This window comes from Centropristis striata, chromosome 18 (assembly GCF_030273125.1).
Source record: "Centropristis striata isolate RG_2023a ecotype Rhode Island chromosome 18, C.striata_1.0, whole genome shotgun sequence".
Taxonomy (NCBI): Eukaryota; Metazoa; Chordata; class Actinopteri; order Perciformes; family Serranidae; genus Centropristis; species Centropristis striata.
The window spans coordinates 6,670,249-6,687,644 of record NC_081534.1 but is presented as its reverse complement, the minus strand read 5'-3'; the positions used below and the strand labels follow the sequence as shown (position 1 = coordinate 6,687,644).

At 39.4% G+C, this 17,396-nt stretch overlaps 2 protein-coding genes and 1 non-coding gene across 5 annotated transcripts in view; 2 read left to right on the top strand and 1 right to left on the bottom strand.

Annotated features, from left to right (window-relative positions):
• Nucleotides 1–6,239: 6,239 nt before the first annotated feature.
• trnat-ugu (transfer RNA threonine (anticodon UGU)) lies at nucleotides 6,240–6,312 on the bottom strand. Its single transcript has one exon. It is a non-coding gene; the product is annotated as a tRNA-Thr (tRNA).
• Nucleotides 6,313–6,371: 59 nt separating this feature from the next.
• Nucleotides 6,372–15,013, top strand: LOC131990804 (cholesterol 24-hydroxylase-like). The gene is made up of 15 exons (XM_059355937.1): nucleotides 6,372–6,623; nucleotides 6,720–6,797; nucleotides 7,071–7,152; nucleotides 7,382–7,455; nucleotides 7,598–7,684; nucleotides 7,864–8,002; nucleotides 8,142–8,252; nucleotides 8,901–9,063; nucleotides 10,323–10,388; nucleotides 11,197–11,269; nucleotides 11,354–11,438; nucleotides 12,700–12,810; nucleotides 13,780–13,868; nucleotides 13,999–14,065; nucleotides 14,159–15,013. The coding sequence occupies exons 1-15, from the start codon at nucleotides 6,484–6,486 to the stop codon at nucleotides 14,300–14,302; spliced, it is 1,509 nt and encodes a 502-aa protein (XP_059211920.1). The 5' UTR covers nucleotides 6,372–6,483; the 3' UTR covers nucleotides 14,303–15,013.
• Nucleotides 15,014–15,291: 278 nt separating this feature from the next.
• The window catches only part of ccdc85cb (coiled-coil domain containing 85C, b), a 54,991-nt gene continuing 52,886 nt past the window's right edge, over nucleotides 15,292–17,396 (top strand). For all 3 annotated transcript variants that reach the window (XM_059355940.1, XM_059355939.1, XM_059355938.1), the window contains exon 1: nucleotides 15,292–16,757. In XM_059355940.1, coding sequence (XP_059211923.1) covers nucleotides 16,034–16,757 — 724 coding nt within the window. In that variant the 5' untranslated portion in view covers nucleotides 15,292–16,033. The remainder of the gene's footprint in view (nucleotides 16,758–17,396) is intronic.

Genomic DNA, 17,396 nt, shown 5'->3' with positions numbered 1-17,396 from the left:
TCCATCACATGATGACTTTTTCCCATAGATTTACATTAAAAAAGAGATGTTTGTCTTTTTTAAAGACACAAAGTCACAACCCTGCAAAATAACTTGTTTTACAATCAGAATTGGATAAGAGCTGCATGATTGAATTGGCGCCAAATCACAGTAACCAGCTCAGCCAGCTGACGTCTCTAGTGTGGGTGAAGTCAAATTTCTTTGGCTTCATGAGCCACTGAGCAACTTTCATAGCAATGAATGGGGTCCCGCCTCCAATACTGTATATGTCTTGTATGCATCCAGTGCTCTTTAAATACCCATGGGCCCTCTCTAGAGCCAGTGTTTTGTAAGTCCGACCGTAGAAACATGGTGGTGCAACATGTCGGACATGGTGAAGAGGACCCACTCTGTATACAATGCACTCATTGTCAGCTAATGAAAACACAAAGATCCTTTGGTTTAGGGGATTGTAAACTAATGGAAACATAATTATGAATTAATATTCCACTTCTACCAATAGCTCCCTCTAAATCCTACACACTAAACCTTTAGATATTGGAGGAGATTTGAATCAACAAATCATTTTCCACTTTCATGAACAATATGAGATAGGGCATGGCCTTGTGTGCTTCTAGTTTCATAAGCAGTATTTCATCATAACCAAAATTTTGACCTGAGAATGGCACTATGTGAAATGAGAACGGATCGCAAAAGTAAGTAGGATTCCTCCTCTGTGGACCACGACCATCTGTACAAAATCCAATGGCAATCCAATATTTAATTTTGGAGCAAAGTGGTGGACCGATGCACTGCCATGCATAGAGACACTAGCAATGCTGAAAAGGTATATACATTATGATTGTGTACATGACTGTCTTAGGTTCACTAGTATCAGAATGTCCTTTCCTCTTTAACATTTTCATGCTCCTCAATCTTTCAGCCTGAGTACAGCGAAATTGTTTTATCAAGCAAGAACAATATTCAGGCTGATAATCCCAACACTGGACATCAATATCCTCAGAGAAGTCTGAATAACTGACATTCCTTGGATGGAACAGACTCTACAAACTTTTGTTTGTTTACTCATGTCCAGTGGGAGTCTTAATTTTCTCCCTCTCTCTCTCTGTTGATAATATAATCAAAAGAGCAGCCAACACAATACCTTTGGACATGAGAGGGGCCTGCAGATCCAGTAGTACTGAGGCGGCAGACGGCCAGCCATAACAACATCAAACAGCCCCTAGCCTCCAGCGTTTACACAGAGCCAAGACCCTGGACCAAAAATATGATTGCTTGTTCTTTTTAAGATAAGAATGCAGACAAGCTTGAAGGTTATTGCGAACAATATGTACAGGTATGAAGTGGCCATAGTGGCAGAAGTGGACGGATCGTAGCAAACAAGTAAGAAGAAAGTGGTACTTTAGGTCACATGAGGTTTCCTGGATGCCTTAGATCAGAATGTGAGATCATGTCGTGCAGGAATGATGGAAACAAAAACGGACAGCATTCTCATTTAAATGTGAATTCACAGACATGTTTTGATGTTAGAAAACATAAAAACATCATAATGTGTATGATTTTGCTTGTGAGTCTATACTACATTATGTTCCCAAAGAAAAAAGCAGCGATGAGAGAATGCTGGAAATTCAAGTAACTGACACAGAGCACCCCCTGCTGGTCAACACAACTCAGTACACAGGCTTTAGTGAACACTGGACCTCTTATTGCCCAACCCTCCATAATGTATGGGGCTGCCATATGACAATAATTACTCTATCTCACTTTTTCTAAAAAGCTGTTTTATAAGAACAATGTTTTACTGTTTAGTTGTGAAAAGGGAGTATTCTTCTTTTGTATGGAAAAGGAAATAAGGGTGCTCCCAACACTGACTTCATTTTCAATACTTTGTCAAAATTCCTTCAAGATTAATTTATTTTTTACTATCTGGGGTATGTTAAATTTTGATTTTCAGCATTAAAATCAGTTTGGATGTGACATGACTTTGTAAAAGATTTTTTTTTCGTCTATGTTATCTGGATTACAAAGTCCACAACTGGAAATCAAAAAGAATTGTGACATCCTCTATCCTATAATTTAAGAATTTTATTTAAATAGTATATATTAACTGATATTAAATTGGTAAATTAATGAGAAAACCCCACACAAAACAACTAGATGATTATCTGAGATTATAAAGTAATACAATTGTGAGAAAAAACACAGAAGTCTTATAATTAAAGTCTGTGAAGTCAGTAAAATGGTAAAATAGTGTATAGTATTTTTTCTGGGAACCAAATAGGTACCAAAAACAGTCAAAGCTTTGTTTGCCTTCTATATTATATATTATTATATTATATTATATATTATTTCATATCTGAGGTAATTTATTCTCAACATTGCATTTAAAGTTTAGCTCATAACTCAAGAATCACATTTATTTTATTTTTTATCTTGAGGAATGATTACTGGCAAGCCCTCATTTTCAATGATGTCGAGGGCACAGAAAAAACAACACCCAAAGAACAAACAGAACAGAACTCCATTAAAAACAGTGACATTCAAAAGCGGAGCAATTGGTTATTGGGGAATTAAACTGGCCCATAGAAATAATTGTGTTGAATTTGAAAGAACATTGTAAGATGTTCCAGGTAGATGCAGCAGAAAATCTGACTCACAGATAAAATGCAATTTTATAAACTCCACCCATGATGAAATGAATTGACGGGGGGAGTAACTGTCACCAGTAATGAGTCTGAGTTCAGAAGCATAAACAGAGTCCAGTGGAGTGAGAGTGGAGGCAGTAGGATGTCTATAGATAACATCAGCATGGTCCAGATCTGGAAGAAAGGCTAGATGATCTGTTTCCTACAGAACAAAGGGAAATTTGTTTTTTCTTTCTGTATAAGTATCCAATTTTTTGTTTTAATTTACTTTCAAGTATAGGGCTGTTTCCACTACCGGGCAATACCTGGAATGAGGTGGGTCTTACACGCCGAAACCCCCCCAATTTCAATATGAGCAGTCTGCCGCAACAAAATGTGCCATTTGTAAAAGCCAGCGAAGCAGTGTTGCCAACGTAGCAACTTTGCTGCTATAATTAGCAACTTTTCGGCTCTTCTTAACGAGAGGAGTAAGAACGAGTCGAAACAGCACAGTCCTCCTGCAGCAGTCTCTCCCAGCTGCAGTCACAGAGGCTAACAGTTAGCTCTGTAGCAGTACAGTGTGTATGTGCTGCTGCTGCAGGAGGTGTTCACTTACCGATCTGTTTGTTTACAACAAGCACCTTGACACTCTGTGCACAGTTAGCGATGCCGGTTAATTCACGATCACTATGTTTATGATCAGCGGAGAAGCTGTGCTTAATTAGCCATGCTGGTTTGTTTATGATCAGCTGCTGACGTTGTGCACAGTTAGCAACGGCGGCCACAGTAGCGTCTCCAGCGTTTAATCTGTCGCGATGATCGAAAACCATACGTCACCTCCGGAGTCTCGTAAATCCCTCTCGGGGCCTTTTTGTAGTGGAGACACGCAGAGTGAGCGAACATTAGAGAGGGCGTGGCCTGAGACTTTCCCGGTGGCCACTAACCCTAAAGGAAACACAGCTTATGTCACTATCAAATTAAAATGGGAGTTTGTGATCTAACCAGATGCCCAGATATTTGTATACTGAAACCATTTCAATACTATGTCCTGTTAAAGTGGTGATACGCAGATCATCTTTGGCAATATGTCTGGCTCTTGAGAACAGTCCAAATTGAGAACTCATTTTAAATTGAGAAGATAATGTTGTAGTTTGTCGAAGGTTTGCGGATAGGATTTTCAATGGCTGAAGTGTTAGTGTTTCTTTAGTGATGAATCTGATGGTAATTTTCATAGTGAATTCATTAATCAGCTAAACATTTATTAGATATAGATATTTATTATATAGATACATAAATGCTTAATGGATTAACATTATCTGCAGGGTTTAATAAAGATGACATCATCAACATTTCATTTTCATTTTCATCTTCGCTTTGAAATAAGTGGACTGAAAAATGTACCACATGCATTTTACCACAGAAGCGTGATGATGATAATTCTGTGACGCTGAAAAGCTATTACCAGCCTGGTTTACCATGTAAAAATAATCCTATAGTGTGTGTATATATAACCACCCACGGGCTGAGATGAAGCTCAGATTAGTGTGCTGCTCATTACTTCTGGATACGTCTCAGCCTAAAGAATGTTAAGTAGGTGAGTGTATGAGCATTACAAGAGGGCATGCTGAGCTTTTTTTGGGTTTATCTGTTAAAATGTACTCACATTTCGAGACCTAAATACCCTAAATTCAGCCAGAAATGTTTTTATCATATGGATCACTGTATTTCCTCCTACAAATAGGATGCTGCACATGCATCAGATGCAATCAATTTATGGTATTTTTTGAAGAAATGTGATTTTGTGCCTGTCATGCTCACTTTGTCGCAGCCTTTTAGCCCCTTTTAGCACTGCACAATGAGCTAATACATTTACACGAGCAAACATAAGTGCCTATTGGTTTCACAATGTTCATGTGCATCACTGGGCCTATTACTTCTGTATGCATGTCTTTATAAAGTGAGATTCTGTGTTGTTTCAGACAATTACCCTGTTGTTCCAGTGCTCCTGGAGACGAGTGCAATTGTATAAACCAAGGGAGGGTCTCCCGCTTCACCAGCTGACAGGATCTGATGTGTGAAGTGCATCTATCTACGTAGGTGCACGCTCCGACTGGCAACATTGGTCCTATTTTCAGTCATGGAGGAATTCCCTTGTCCTTCCGTGCTGAAAATGATCGGTGAGGAATGAGGAAGAATAATTTGGTTCAAAGTTTTAAAGTCGTGAAAACTCAGCGTCATGTTTATTATGAACTGAAGTTTACAAGGTGCAGAGCCACAAATGCTTACTTCTGCTTCATAAGTAGCAGAATAGTTCAGTGTTAAAGAGCTGACCTGAAGCTGAGTTCAGAGGAAAAAGATCTGTGTTCACAGCTGACATGTGAACACTATTATATAATCAGAAGAAATAGATTAATGATTTGATAAGGAGCTGCACAACAAAACAACAACTTTAAAATACATAACCCAGCCCTATTATAGTAAACAAGCTCTGTTTTGATCATTTGTTTAATGCAGTCTGGTGCCTTATTTAAATTCACAGTACAAAATGGTTAGTCATGCCACTTCAGGCCAGATTTCTGAATTATCAAACATTGAGGCCACATAAAAATGTTTAACTGTAAAGAATGCAAATTACCTAATAAATATTCAATGTTCATTAAAAAAAGACAAAATATGGATGTTATGTTAGATGTAGTTTGGTAAATTCCAGAAATGTATGTAAAAAACAAACAAACTTGGATTTTTAAAAATTCTATCCTCATGTAAGCAATTACAGTCAATGGAAATAGAGCATCTTTAAACACCAGTTTGTCACTTGTCAAATAAACAAATTCCGTTGATTTTGTCTTAACACTTTTTTAAAATATACAACTCAGGTTTATACTTGATATGCACCTCAATAAGCTCACGACTTTTGTCTGTAGTCATGAGTCCAAGACCAGGGCGATGCAGAATAAATGTCTCACACCTCCTCAGGCATTGTGCTGTGTGAATTAGAGACACACAAATTCAAATTTAACATTAATTTAGATCTGGACAGTTCTGCTGACGGACGCCCCTGTAATTATCATCTATTGTTTTTTATTCTTTTACCTCAAAAGGCTCATCCTTGACTCACCGCTGCTCAGCAGATATACATTTTTAAATGTCATCTACCAATTAAACGTTTATGTTTAGGTAGTCTATTTGAAAGCTCATAAAAGTATAAAAAACAACTTATTATAACATTTCTCATTTTTCCTCTTAAGAATTTAACGTTAATGTCTGCCATAGATAAGACTAGGCTTATTTATGGTAGTTTCATGCATGCTGTTGCTTACATTTTGGTTGTAAAGGCTAGTAGGCTATAGCCAATGTAAACTAGCCAAGAGTCCTCCTTAATGAGCCAAATAATTAAACTTGTAACAACTAACGTAACGTTACAGTTGGTGTCAAGTTACTTCTACCCAAATGTAATTGTAGACTGATTTGTCTAAACGTTGGCTATCAGTATAAACAGCCGCATCATTTCGCTGATATCGGGGCTTCTTGAGTATATTTGACACCGTTAGCTAATGTCCATTAGTAAAACTCGTAAAAAAAAAAAAAATCGAAAATGAAAAACATGTACCCATCAGGCCCCAGCGAGGATCGAACTCGCGACCCCTGGTTTACAAGACCAGTGCTCTAACCACTGAGCTATGGAGCCCGTTCTGCTTCCACCGATGTACTATAAACATTTGAATACAATTAAGCCAAATCAAAATCAAATACGGAAGTATTTACATACTGACTGGACTTGTCGCACTTCACATCATTTGACTCCGGACTAGCTAAACAGCAGCACAACGGCGCGGTATTTGTGTATTTCCTTACCGAAATGGCGATCTTTCATTTTAGTTTGAGCTCGACTGCTATGTTTGTGCTCTTTCTGATTTTCATAGCGTTTCTTGGGTATTGCTTATATGTTAAATACACGCATATGAAATATGACCACATTCCTGGGCCACCGAGAGACAAGTAAGTTAACTTGGTTAAGTGGGTCGTTGTTTACTAGGTCATATAACGTTAGCGAAAATTTGCTAAAACTAACATTAACTTATGCTTTTCTCTCAGTTTCCTCCTCGGACATTCACCAACGTTTCTCAGGATAATGAAAAAGGGTGACCTTGTACACGACAAGTTTCTTGAATGGTAAGCACTAGCGGTGTCTCATGCATTTTAAGTGTTTATCACTTAAATGGCAAAATGTCAACCCAGGACAAACTCCTCCTACAAACTGCTGTTCTGGGCTATAAGTGAGAGGTCAAATGTGACTAACTGACTGTTAATTCCTTTTTTATTTTAGTTTTTTTTGTGCTGAAGTTTCCGTGTCTATTTTCTAATACTCTTAATCTCACTCTCACTTTGGGTGTAACTAGATGTATTATTTGCAGTTCAAACCACTGATCAACATGTCATTAACAGGGCCGAGACTTACGGGCCTGCTTACAGGATACATGTGCTGCATTACGTTTTAGTATTTGTGACCTGCCCAGAAGCAACAAAGGTAAATGCTGCACCTCTCAGTAGAATTTGTGTAATCATCAATTGCATTGCACAACAATCTGTGTAAAAGTGCACTGATGGGCAGATAGTGCTACTTTGGTAACTGCAGTTTTTCTTACAGTGCAAAATATTTCCTTTTTTGCAAGCTTGTATATGCATATATCCTGATAATGTATACATTAAAAAAAACTTCTATTTCAAAGTACCCTCTTTTGGTTGCATTATTTCAGGAGATCCTGATGTCCCCGAAGTATCCCAAAGACAAATTCTTATGCAACAGCCTCTTCAACCTGTTTGGTCAAAGGTAGTTTGTTAGACTAGTTATAGCCTACTGATACTGGATAAATCACAGTGATAAAGATACAGTACCAGGTTGTTTGACCTAGAAACAATCACAAACAATTACTTGTTGGTTTACTGTTTTCCAACTTTCAACTATTTTCAAGATTCCTAGGTACTGGCTTGGTAACAGCACGTGACCATGACCATTGGTATAAACAGCGCAGGATCATGGACCCTGCGTTCAGCAGCTTGTGAGTTATTTACTAATCACAAAGAAACAATAGTGAATCTGTCCAAAGTTTATTTTATAACCAGTGTGTGCAATCCATGTATATTCTATTCAGACTGTAGCTATCTTTGCATTTGAATGTCTGTGGAGTTGGCAGGTATGTCCTACTCCTCCATTATCTAAAACTACCATTTTTTTCAGATATTTGAGAGGTCTAATGGGCACCTTCAATGAGAGGGCGGAGAAACTGATGATTAAACTTACAGATGTTGCCGATAACAAAACGGAGACCAGCATGCTCAAACTAGTCAATTTTGTTACCCTTGATGTTATTGCTAAGGTATTGTACCATAGTCTGTTTTACAACTTCCATGCAGTAGCCCTGATCCAAGAAGTGTTTCTTGCCTGTGGTGAAAGCACCAGCTCATGAAAAAAGTTTACGTAGTGAAGTTGTAACTTTTTTTCTTAATTACTCCTAGGTTGCTTTTGGTGTGGATTTAGACCAGCAGAAGAATAAATCACTTTTCCCTAAGGCCATCGAAACATGTCTGAAAGGGATGGTGTACAGTATCCGGGACACCTTTTTTCAGGTATGAATCCAGTCCAAAGTTAATATGAAGTTTGTGTGTGGTGTCAGTAATATAAGCTCAGTTAATCAATGCTTTTATTTATCATGTCAAATCATACAATCTGCATATTCTGTGAAATATAATCCTGTCAGTCCTTTCAATGTGCAATAAGACAAGTGTAATGACAAACAATGGAGAGGCAGTGTCCTCATTTAGGATTGTAGTGTCCTGAGAGCAGAAGCTCTTCCTGAGCCCCTCAGTCCTGGTTTTCTTCCCGACCTCATTGGGCCAGCTCAACTGGTTTCACTGGTCACGCTAGCATATAAACAAGCACGAAGAGGTGCGGCAGCAGGCCTCTTGTCCTCCTGAAGTTTTCACTGAGGGAGGAAGAGCATATTACGTACTCTCTTTATGTTCTTCAAAACCTATCTGGAGTGAGACTTTAATTTTTTTGCAGGGCCTTGTGGTCCTGTTAGGTGCTGAAATGGGTTTTTAATCCGTCACGGTTCTCAGACCTCGTCATATGAGTTTGGGATTACCCCCTCTGGAATTATATTTATACTTTGTTTCCCTAAATCCCCTTTTGCCCCCTCTGTTGCTCTTCTTAGATTATATTCTTCGTTGTAGGCCGCTGTTTGTGTGTGTGATCCTAATATCTTGCATTTCCAGTTTAACCCAAAGAACCGACCATTTATAAGGGAAGTGAGGGATGCTTGCCGCCTGCTGCGCACAACTGGAGCTCAGTGGATTCACGACAGAAAGGTTGCCATACAAAATGGTGATGACGTCCCCAAGGACATACTGACGCAGATCATCAAAACCGCTGGCAAAGGTTATTGTCCCTAAAGTTCATCTTGATTGATTAGGGTCATGGCAGTCACAAACAATAGAGTCTACACAAGAAAATTATAGTATCGTCATCTGAACATGCATCATTGACTTTTTATATTATTAAATCTGCAGAGCAGAAGTGCAATGTTAACCTACTACATGTTCACAATCAGAAACAACAGAGATAACATAGTCACATGTATGTGTTTATAAAGAGTTCAACTTTTTGTTTGACATGGATTTCCATGTTTATTTTGTACTAATTATGTATACACTATATGGACAAAAGTATTTGGCCACACCTGTTAATTACTGAGTTCAGTTGTTTCAATCAGACCCCTTGACACAGGTGTATAAAGTCAAAAACCTAGCCATGCAGACTTCAAGTGTGGTACTATGATAAGATGCCACCTCTGCACTAAGACAGTTTGGGAAATTTCATCCCTGGTGGATATTCCACGGTCAACTGTAAGTGATAATATTAGAAAGTGGAAGTGTTTAGGAACAAAAGCAACTCAGCCACGAAGCAGAAGACCATAAATCACAGAGCAGGGTCAACGACCGCTAAGGTGTGTTAAAATCACAAACACTGCTGATTCCATAGCTGAAGAGTTTCGAACTTCCATTGCCATTAATGTGAGCACAAAAAATGTGTGGTGGTAGCTTCATGGAAGTGGTTTCCATGGCTGAGCAGCTGCACACAAGCCTTACATCACCAAGTCCAATGACAAGTGCTGGATGGAGTAGTGTTAAGCGCATCCATCCAACTTTGTGGCAACAATTTGGGGAAGGCCTTTTCTGTTCAAACATGACTGTGTCCAAGTGCACAAAGCAAAGTCCATAAAGACATGGTTTGATGAGTTTGGTGTTAAAGAACTTGACTGGCCCGCACAGAGCCCTGACCCCAACCCCAACGACCACCTTTGGGATGAACTGGAACGGAGATTGTGAGCCAGGCCTTCTTGTTCAACATCAGTGCCTAACTTCATAAATACTCTACAGAATGAATGGGCACAAATTCCCACAGAAACACTCAGAAATCTTGTGGAAAGCCTTACAAGAAGAGTGGAAGCTGTTATAGGTGTGAAAGGGGGACCAACTCCATATTAAAGTTTATGTATTTGAATTCAATCTCATTACAGTCCCTGTTGGTATAATGGTAAGGTGTCCAAATACTTTTGTCCATAAAGTGTATGACGACTGGAATCATATATTATGGTTTATATGCTAATTTATTTTCTTTTTAAATTAATATTCTAGAGGAAAGCATGACCACAGAAGATGAAGAGGTCATGTTGGACAATTTTGTGACATTTTTCATTGCAGGTGAGTCTGTGCTGTTTATGCTTGTGGGTAAACAGACGTTACCCTAAACATTTCAATAATACCTATTCATCTCTTACCCAGGATGTGAACTGGTGATATTCCAAATTTAATATTATCTTAAATTCGATAAAAAACATTCTATTTTTATTATTACCACTAATATTAAAGTCCTAAATTTGATTATGTATTTAGATGAACTGCTTCTTTAAACCCAATTTTTTTTAGCTCAGTGTTTGTGACTGTGGTTGGAGGCATTATCGTTCCATTCTCCTGAACACAATATATCTGGAATGCCTGAAGGGAATTTTTCTCAAATTTGGCACAAATGTCCACTTGGACTCAAAGATGAACTTATGAGAGTTTGGTGGACAAGGCCCAAACTCAAGAATTCAAATGGAATAAAATTATGATATGTTTACATTTTATATTAAAAAAGGTCAAAGATCAACTTCATAAAATTCGGCAAAAACATTTTTCTGGCCATTATTCAATCCCATAACTGATACTGAATTGGTGGGACCACTGTTGAAACTGTGGTGGCTGTATAGATCTTCTCTGTGTGAAGCATTCACATCTAGGAATGTGTAGCTTCTTGGCAGCAACATCCATCTTTGAAGCATTGTCTACTGTCAGGGCTACATGAGTCTGAAAAGACATAAATGTGAACTGCAACATGACTAGCTTGTGGAGGCATGTTGCAGTTCACATCCATGTCTTTTGTTGTTATGGAGATAAAGAATAGGGTCACTTTAATGTGTGTTGCTGATCCACATTTGCTCCATTTAAAGACAACGTTCTAACATTTTAGGGCAAGAAACAACAGCTAATCAACTGGCTTTTTGCATCATGGAACTTGGAAGACATCCTGACATCCTGGAGAAGTAACAATCAATAATGCAGTGCAAAATTGTCATAATGTAGCTTTTGAAAGCTGGTTTCTTCAGATGTGTTTTTTTATTTCTCAGAGTGAAGAAAGAAGTGGATGATGTCATCGGAATGAAACAGGAGATCAGTTATGATGATCTGGGGCAACTGGTCTACCTCTCACAGGTACATACCATGAAGTCAGGGAAAAAATGGTTCAGCTCTTTTTTGGAGTGAAATGTTGAGCAACCTGTTGTGCAACTTACTCCCATAATCATTCACTGACTCAAGTAAAACTAAAGATGTTTTCTGTTTAGATGCCAAGCTAAACCATGCTCATTCTCTTGCCTCCTACTATATGATTTGTTGGTGAAAATACCAAAAACAACAGCTACAATACAATGACAAGTATGACTGGATTTATGAGCTTAAAAAACTTGAAGAGACATCCAATAGAGAGAAAAACAAAATGATGTGTTTTTGGAGGCCAACTTGGAAATAGCATTTCCATGGCGTCTATTGCAAATTCGCCTATGGGATTTTTGCATTGGATTTTGGATCATTGCAAAAAAATAAGCTCAGTGCTAAGGGCATGTTTCTGATGCTTATGCGTTTTATTCAGCAGGATAATCTTCACAAACGAACACCACTTTTATTATGTTTGAAGCGTTAATGCAGCCGACAGAAGTAAAAAGCTGATGTTATGTTATAGCAAACTACACCACGATCGCATAACTTAAAAGTCACTATTGTAAGCTTTAGCTACGGTCTCTGACAAGCTAACTAGCGGTTTTGACAAGCTAGCAGAACCGTAGCCTAGTAAATTGTCTATTAACCTAACCTACAGTCTACAAGAGTTTGCAAGAACACTTCTAGAGGCTGAAAGTCAGACTAGTTAGAGAGTTCCCGTCCGTGTCTGGCGTGATGACGTTTTATATCCCCGACAAACACTGTAGTCTCATTTAGCCACTTGTTAGCAACCGCCTTTTTAAGGACACTAAAAACTTAGAAATCAACAAGCGGGGATATTTACTAATGTATTTTATGTCGTATAACAAATCACAAACATCTCTTCTGCTTGTGATAGCCATAGACCTTATTTCAGGCTTCTAACAAACCCATTCAAAATCCTTATTGAGTTTGAAAGGTTAGACCCCAGGCCGCTAATAGCCAACTTACTTCCTGCTTTTAGAACTCACTCTTGTGGCGCCCTATATACAAGACATTTTGGAGACGGTAACATTAATATACTGTCTTCTACTAGCACGCCGAAAGCAGGACTCAGCCAGGAGGTGCAGAATGTTGGCCCAGTACACGGGGTTGTTCAGCCAATAGGGGTAGCATCCAGCACCTGACATGTTCTATGAAGGATGAAGGATTCTTCTCTGTTATTCTGCTTAAATATTTTAATCTGAGATGTGCACCCCAAACTGTAACCTCCCCCTAGGTGCTGAAAGAGACTCTGAGGATTTACGCGACCGCTCCAGGCACATCTCGTGATGTACTGGAAGACATTGTCATTGATGGTATCCACATACCTGGAGGGTTCACATGTGCTGTAAGTACCTCTAAAGTAGGAAATATGTATAATATATTATTAATAATAATAACAATAATAACTTTATTTATATAGCACCTTTCAAAAACGAGTTATAAGGTGCTGTACATCACAAATAAAACATATCAAAGACAATTATCTGAAAACAACAAAAAACTCAACTCAAAAAATTTAAAATTTAAAATCACCATTCACAACAAGGTAATCATTAAGTGATAATAAAAGGAAATTAAGAGAAGGCCAATCGGTAAAAGTGAGTCTTTAGAAGAGATTTAAAAGAAGCCACTGAGCTTGCCTGCCTGAGATCGCCGGGCAGGGAGTTCCACAGCTGTGGAGCATGGACAGCGAAGGCTCGGTCACCTTTTGTAATGAGACGGGACCTCGGGACCAGAAGCAGAGCTGTGCCACAGGATCTCAGGCAGCGTTCAGGCTCGTAGGGTAAAAGCATCTCATGGATATAGACAGGAGCCTGACCATTCGGAGCTTTAAAAACAAGTAATTCAATCTTAAAATCAATTCTAAAACTCACAGGCAACCAGTGGAGGGCAGCAAGGGTTGGAGAGATATGGCCACTTCTCTTTTTACCCGTTAAAAACCTGGCAGCTGCTTTTTGTATTTGTTGTAGCCTACGGATGTTTCCTTTGCTAATCCCAAAGTACAGGGCATTACAGTAGTCTAATCTTGAAGAGGTAAAAGCATGGACAACCTTCTCCAGGTCAGTGGAAGAGAGAAAAGAAAGGTATAAATATGAATAAAGCTTTTTCGTTTATATTTATATTGTATGTACTCATTTGTAGCGTGTGACAGTATTTGTCTGTTTGTATTGTCTGGATTTATTGTTGTAGTGATGTTTCTGCTGCCCTCTTGGGATCACTCTTGGAAAAGAGATTTTATACTTATATTTTCTAGGTATTTATAATACTAACAAAGCAAAAAAAAAGATCTGCTATCAAAATGCTCAAATTTCAGTTCATGTCCTATGTGACTGGGAGAATGGAAAAATTCTTTAAGGACCCACTGAAATTCGATCCTGACAGATTTCACCCAGATGCTCCCAAGTAAGTAGGATCCCGTTTTCGCATAATGATGTGGTATTTTTAGTTTTAACATTTTATCAGCTGATAATTACCCCAGCTAAAAAAGAAAATGGTTTGCATTACGTGTGGCTGTCTCTTACCTTTTTCCAAGGCCTTATTACTGCTACTTCCCCTTTGCCCTCGGTCCACGCTCATGTCTGGGACAGAACTTTGCTCAGGTGGGTGTTAACAGTCCTAAATAATCAACACACACAAAATATAAAAAAACAAACAAACTGGAATTAATTCAATTGATGATGGGATGATTGCAGATGGAGGCTAAAGTGGTGATGGCCAAGCTGCTCCAGAGGTTTGACTTCACTCTTGTGCCGGGACAGACCTTTGACCTCCAGGACACTGGTACACTCAGGCCGAAGAGTGGAGTGATGTGCTCTGTCAGACACAGGAAGAGCTAAAAATAGATGGTCATATCGTACCATATAACAGAAGAAGAAATTATAATGGTCCATGTGGTGAAATTGGGTTTTTAGGTTGCTTAGACTTGCTTGGTGCCTTGGCCAAAAACTTCTTATGCTGCAGAGTTGTTTTATTACTTTTTCTAATTCTTTTTAGCCTTTGTAAAGAAAATTGTATTGTTTAAACAATTAAACCAGTATATTCACATACAGCTATGATGATGATTGTTAATACCTTACAATAATGAGGATATGGGGAAAGAAATGAACTACTTTTTGACTATTATTTGGACTTTAATCTTACTGGAACTTACAGTTTTATAAAATGCTGAATTTACTATTTTCACATTATTTTTGTACTAAGATCTTTTCGTTTGGTTTGGTGTTGCCTTAATAAACTGACAATTCATTAAATACCTCCCAATATGACATTTTAATTCATGGTTACTTTGCGGTGCAGTGATTTTTTTTAATCAACAACTGTGTTTCTATCATTGTGCACAAGGGGGCGCTGTGACCTTACAAGCTCAAAAGCACCTGTTAAACTACAAATTCCAGAGAATTAACGCTCAGAAGTTGCCACAGCCAGAATGACACACGCAATGACCGTTCAAATCAGTTTGAAATAAGAAACAATATAACTGGGTCAATTACATCTACAGCACAGCTTTTTTTTGCTTAGAAATAAACACATTTTAAAAAATCAAGCTTGTATTAATAAAATGTAAAAGATTATTAATAGTAAAAGCTCAATGAACACTACACAAAACGTTTAAATGTGTTTGTGTTTAATGTGCGAAAAAGACGTTTTAAATAGCTGTTCTAAGCCATAGTCTAGTGCTGTGTTATTCTTTTATATTTATTTTAATGAATGATGTGTTTTTGTCGCTCCTGAGCTCCCCTTACTGTTCCTTTAAGAGGGCTGAGCCTGAGCCTCGCGAGGCTTCACCGCACTTTTCATCTACCTGCTGCCCACTTCTCTCCCACGTCTTGATTGGCCGTCTTGGTCGAAATCCTCTTGAATGATTTCAAACCCGAGTGTTTGGACAAGAAGGAGGGGGGTCCTCTGCTAATTCCGAGCTGGCTCTGTGGAAAGGCTTGAAACCTCCGTCCACCAACACAGCAGCCCAGTAAAGAGGCTTATCCGTTGTTGACGGAAAAACGCGTTTAGGAGAGCACCGCCGGTAAAAAGTGAGCTATTAGAGGTGTCGTGTTTTTGCTTATTTTTTTACCTTTTTGCTTAAATTATAGTTCATCTAAGAGTTAAATTTGAATTTCTTGCGCTTCATGTTTACTATCGTTTGAATGGAGCGATGTCCAGAGGAGACGGTGCACATTGCGATGGGACGCGGTGTGTTTTGCTGACGGGACTCGGCGCTGTGGACCTGGTTGAAAATCACTGGTAATCGATTTAAAATAACGTGTTTCCGTTATTGACGGAATGTGAGTACCAGTTGTTGTTTCATAAATATAAGAAAGGATTTTCCTTTAAAAGATTAGCCTAGTGAGGGCATTCAGTTCATGCACGGGTTGCCATAGCATCACATTAATATTTTCTTTTTCATTATCGGCCTGTTGAAGACGAGGGCATAACGATAGTATACTTTCATATTTTTGGACAATGTATTCATATTTTAACACAATTCCGCAACTGAGGCTTGGTTAAATTAGTTTTGACAGTTAATTTCAAGCCACCGTTTACACCAACTGAGACTAACAGCCAAGACAGTCATGGCTAAAAATCCGTCCGAGGGACCGAAGGATGAACTGAGCCAGCTGACGGACGATGAGATGCTGCGGTTGAGCAAAGAGGAGCTGGTCCGGAGATTAAGGAGGGTTGACGGCGAGAAAATGAACTTGATGATTGAGCATGGCAACATGATGAAAGACATCAACCGGCGGCTGCAGGTGCACCTGCACGAAATCCGGAGCCTGAAGGAGATCAACCAGAAGCTGCAGGACGACAACCATGAGCTGAGGGAGCTCTGCTGCTTCCTGGACGACGACCGACAGAAGGGCAAGAAGCTGTCCCGGGAGTGGCAGCGCTTCGGCCGCTACACTGCCAGTGCCATGTGGAAGGAAGTGGGCACCTATATGATGAAGCTGAAGGAGCTGGAGGCCAACCAGGACACCGTGTTGAGGGAGAACTCTGAGCTGAAGGAGATCATCCTCATGCTGGATGAGGAGAGGAACGGAGCCGGCTCCAGGAGCTCCATAGACAGTCAGTCCAGTTTAACCAACCTGAATGGTGGCACCAGCACGGTCAGGGATGTTGGAGATGGGAGTAGCACGTCCAGCACAGGAAGTGCTGGGAGCCCCGATCACCACAATCACAACAACAACCACATACACAAGCCCGCCTCAGAGAACAGTAAGATTGGCACCACCATGAGGAGGTCCATGGATGACCTGTCAGCACCACACCATCACAGGAGCATCCCCAATGGACTTAATGGTAAGCACACACACTCCTTCCATCTGTGGAAACACACCTGGCTGTCATAATTTGTGCCAGAACACAGGCCCATAGGATGCACACCAAGAGTCCAACCAATCAGACCTTTACACATTAAACATTAGTGAAATGGCCCTTTTGAGTTTACTGTCATCTCTGTGGCTAAAATTGTGGGATTGATGACCAAAAGTTACCCCTGACTCTCCATATATGTGACACAAGTGGTAGCTCTTGTGAGGCCTTTTGAAATTATCGCTGATTTCTTACATTTCTATGTATGACACTGCTGGCCTATCACATTTATATTCCTATTCATGGCTTCATACCTCAGAGAAAATACAGTCAGGATGTGATTGCAATGACAACATATGCTGATCAAAATTGTTGTGAAGGATTAACATGGTGGGTGGGTGGGGGGGTCTTGGCTTAACCTCACTGTAAAGTCTTGATTGGGCTGATTATGACACACACACATAAGCACACACAGTATCCCTAAGTGGCCTTTTCAGTCCCATGCTACCCCATCATTTGAATCTGCACTGATTTAGGTCACTGCACTTGTGGTCCTCAAGGAAAAGGACTTATCTTAATAGCTTTTAGAGGGGGGCACCAGCAAATTGATTTTTTTTGGGGTCATTC

What these genes read in the sequence shown, in the direction of transcription:
- LOC131990804 (XM_059355937.1), top strand. Translation starts at nt 6,484, where the DNA reads ATGGCGATCTTTCATTTTAGTTTGAGCTCGACTGCTATGTTTGTGCTC. An exon ending in CCTGCCCAGAAGCAACAAAG is followed by an intron (nt 7,153 to 7,381) that starts GTAAATGCTGCA and finishes GCATTATTTCAG; the next exon opens with GAGATCCTGATGTCCCCGAA. An exon ending in CATCCTGACATCCTGGAGAA is followed by an intron (nt 11,270 to 11,353) that starts GTAACAATCAAT and finishes TTTATTTCTCAG; the next exon opens with AGTGAAGAAAGAAGTGGATG.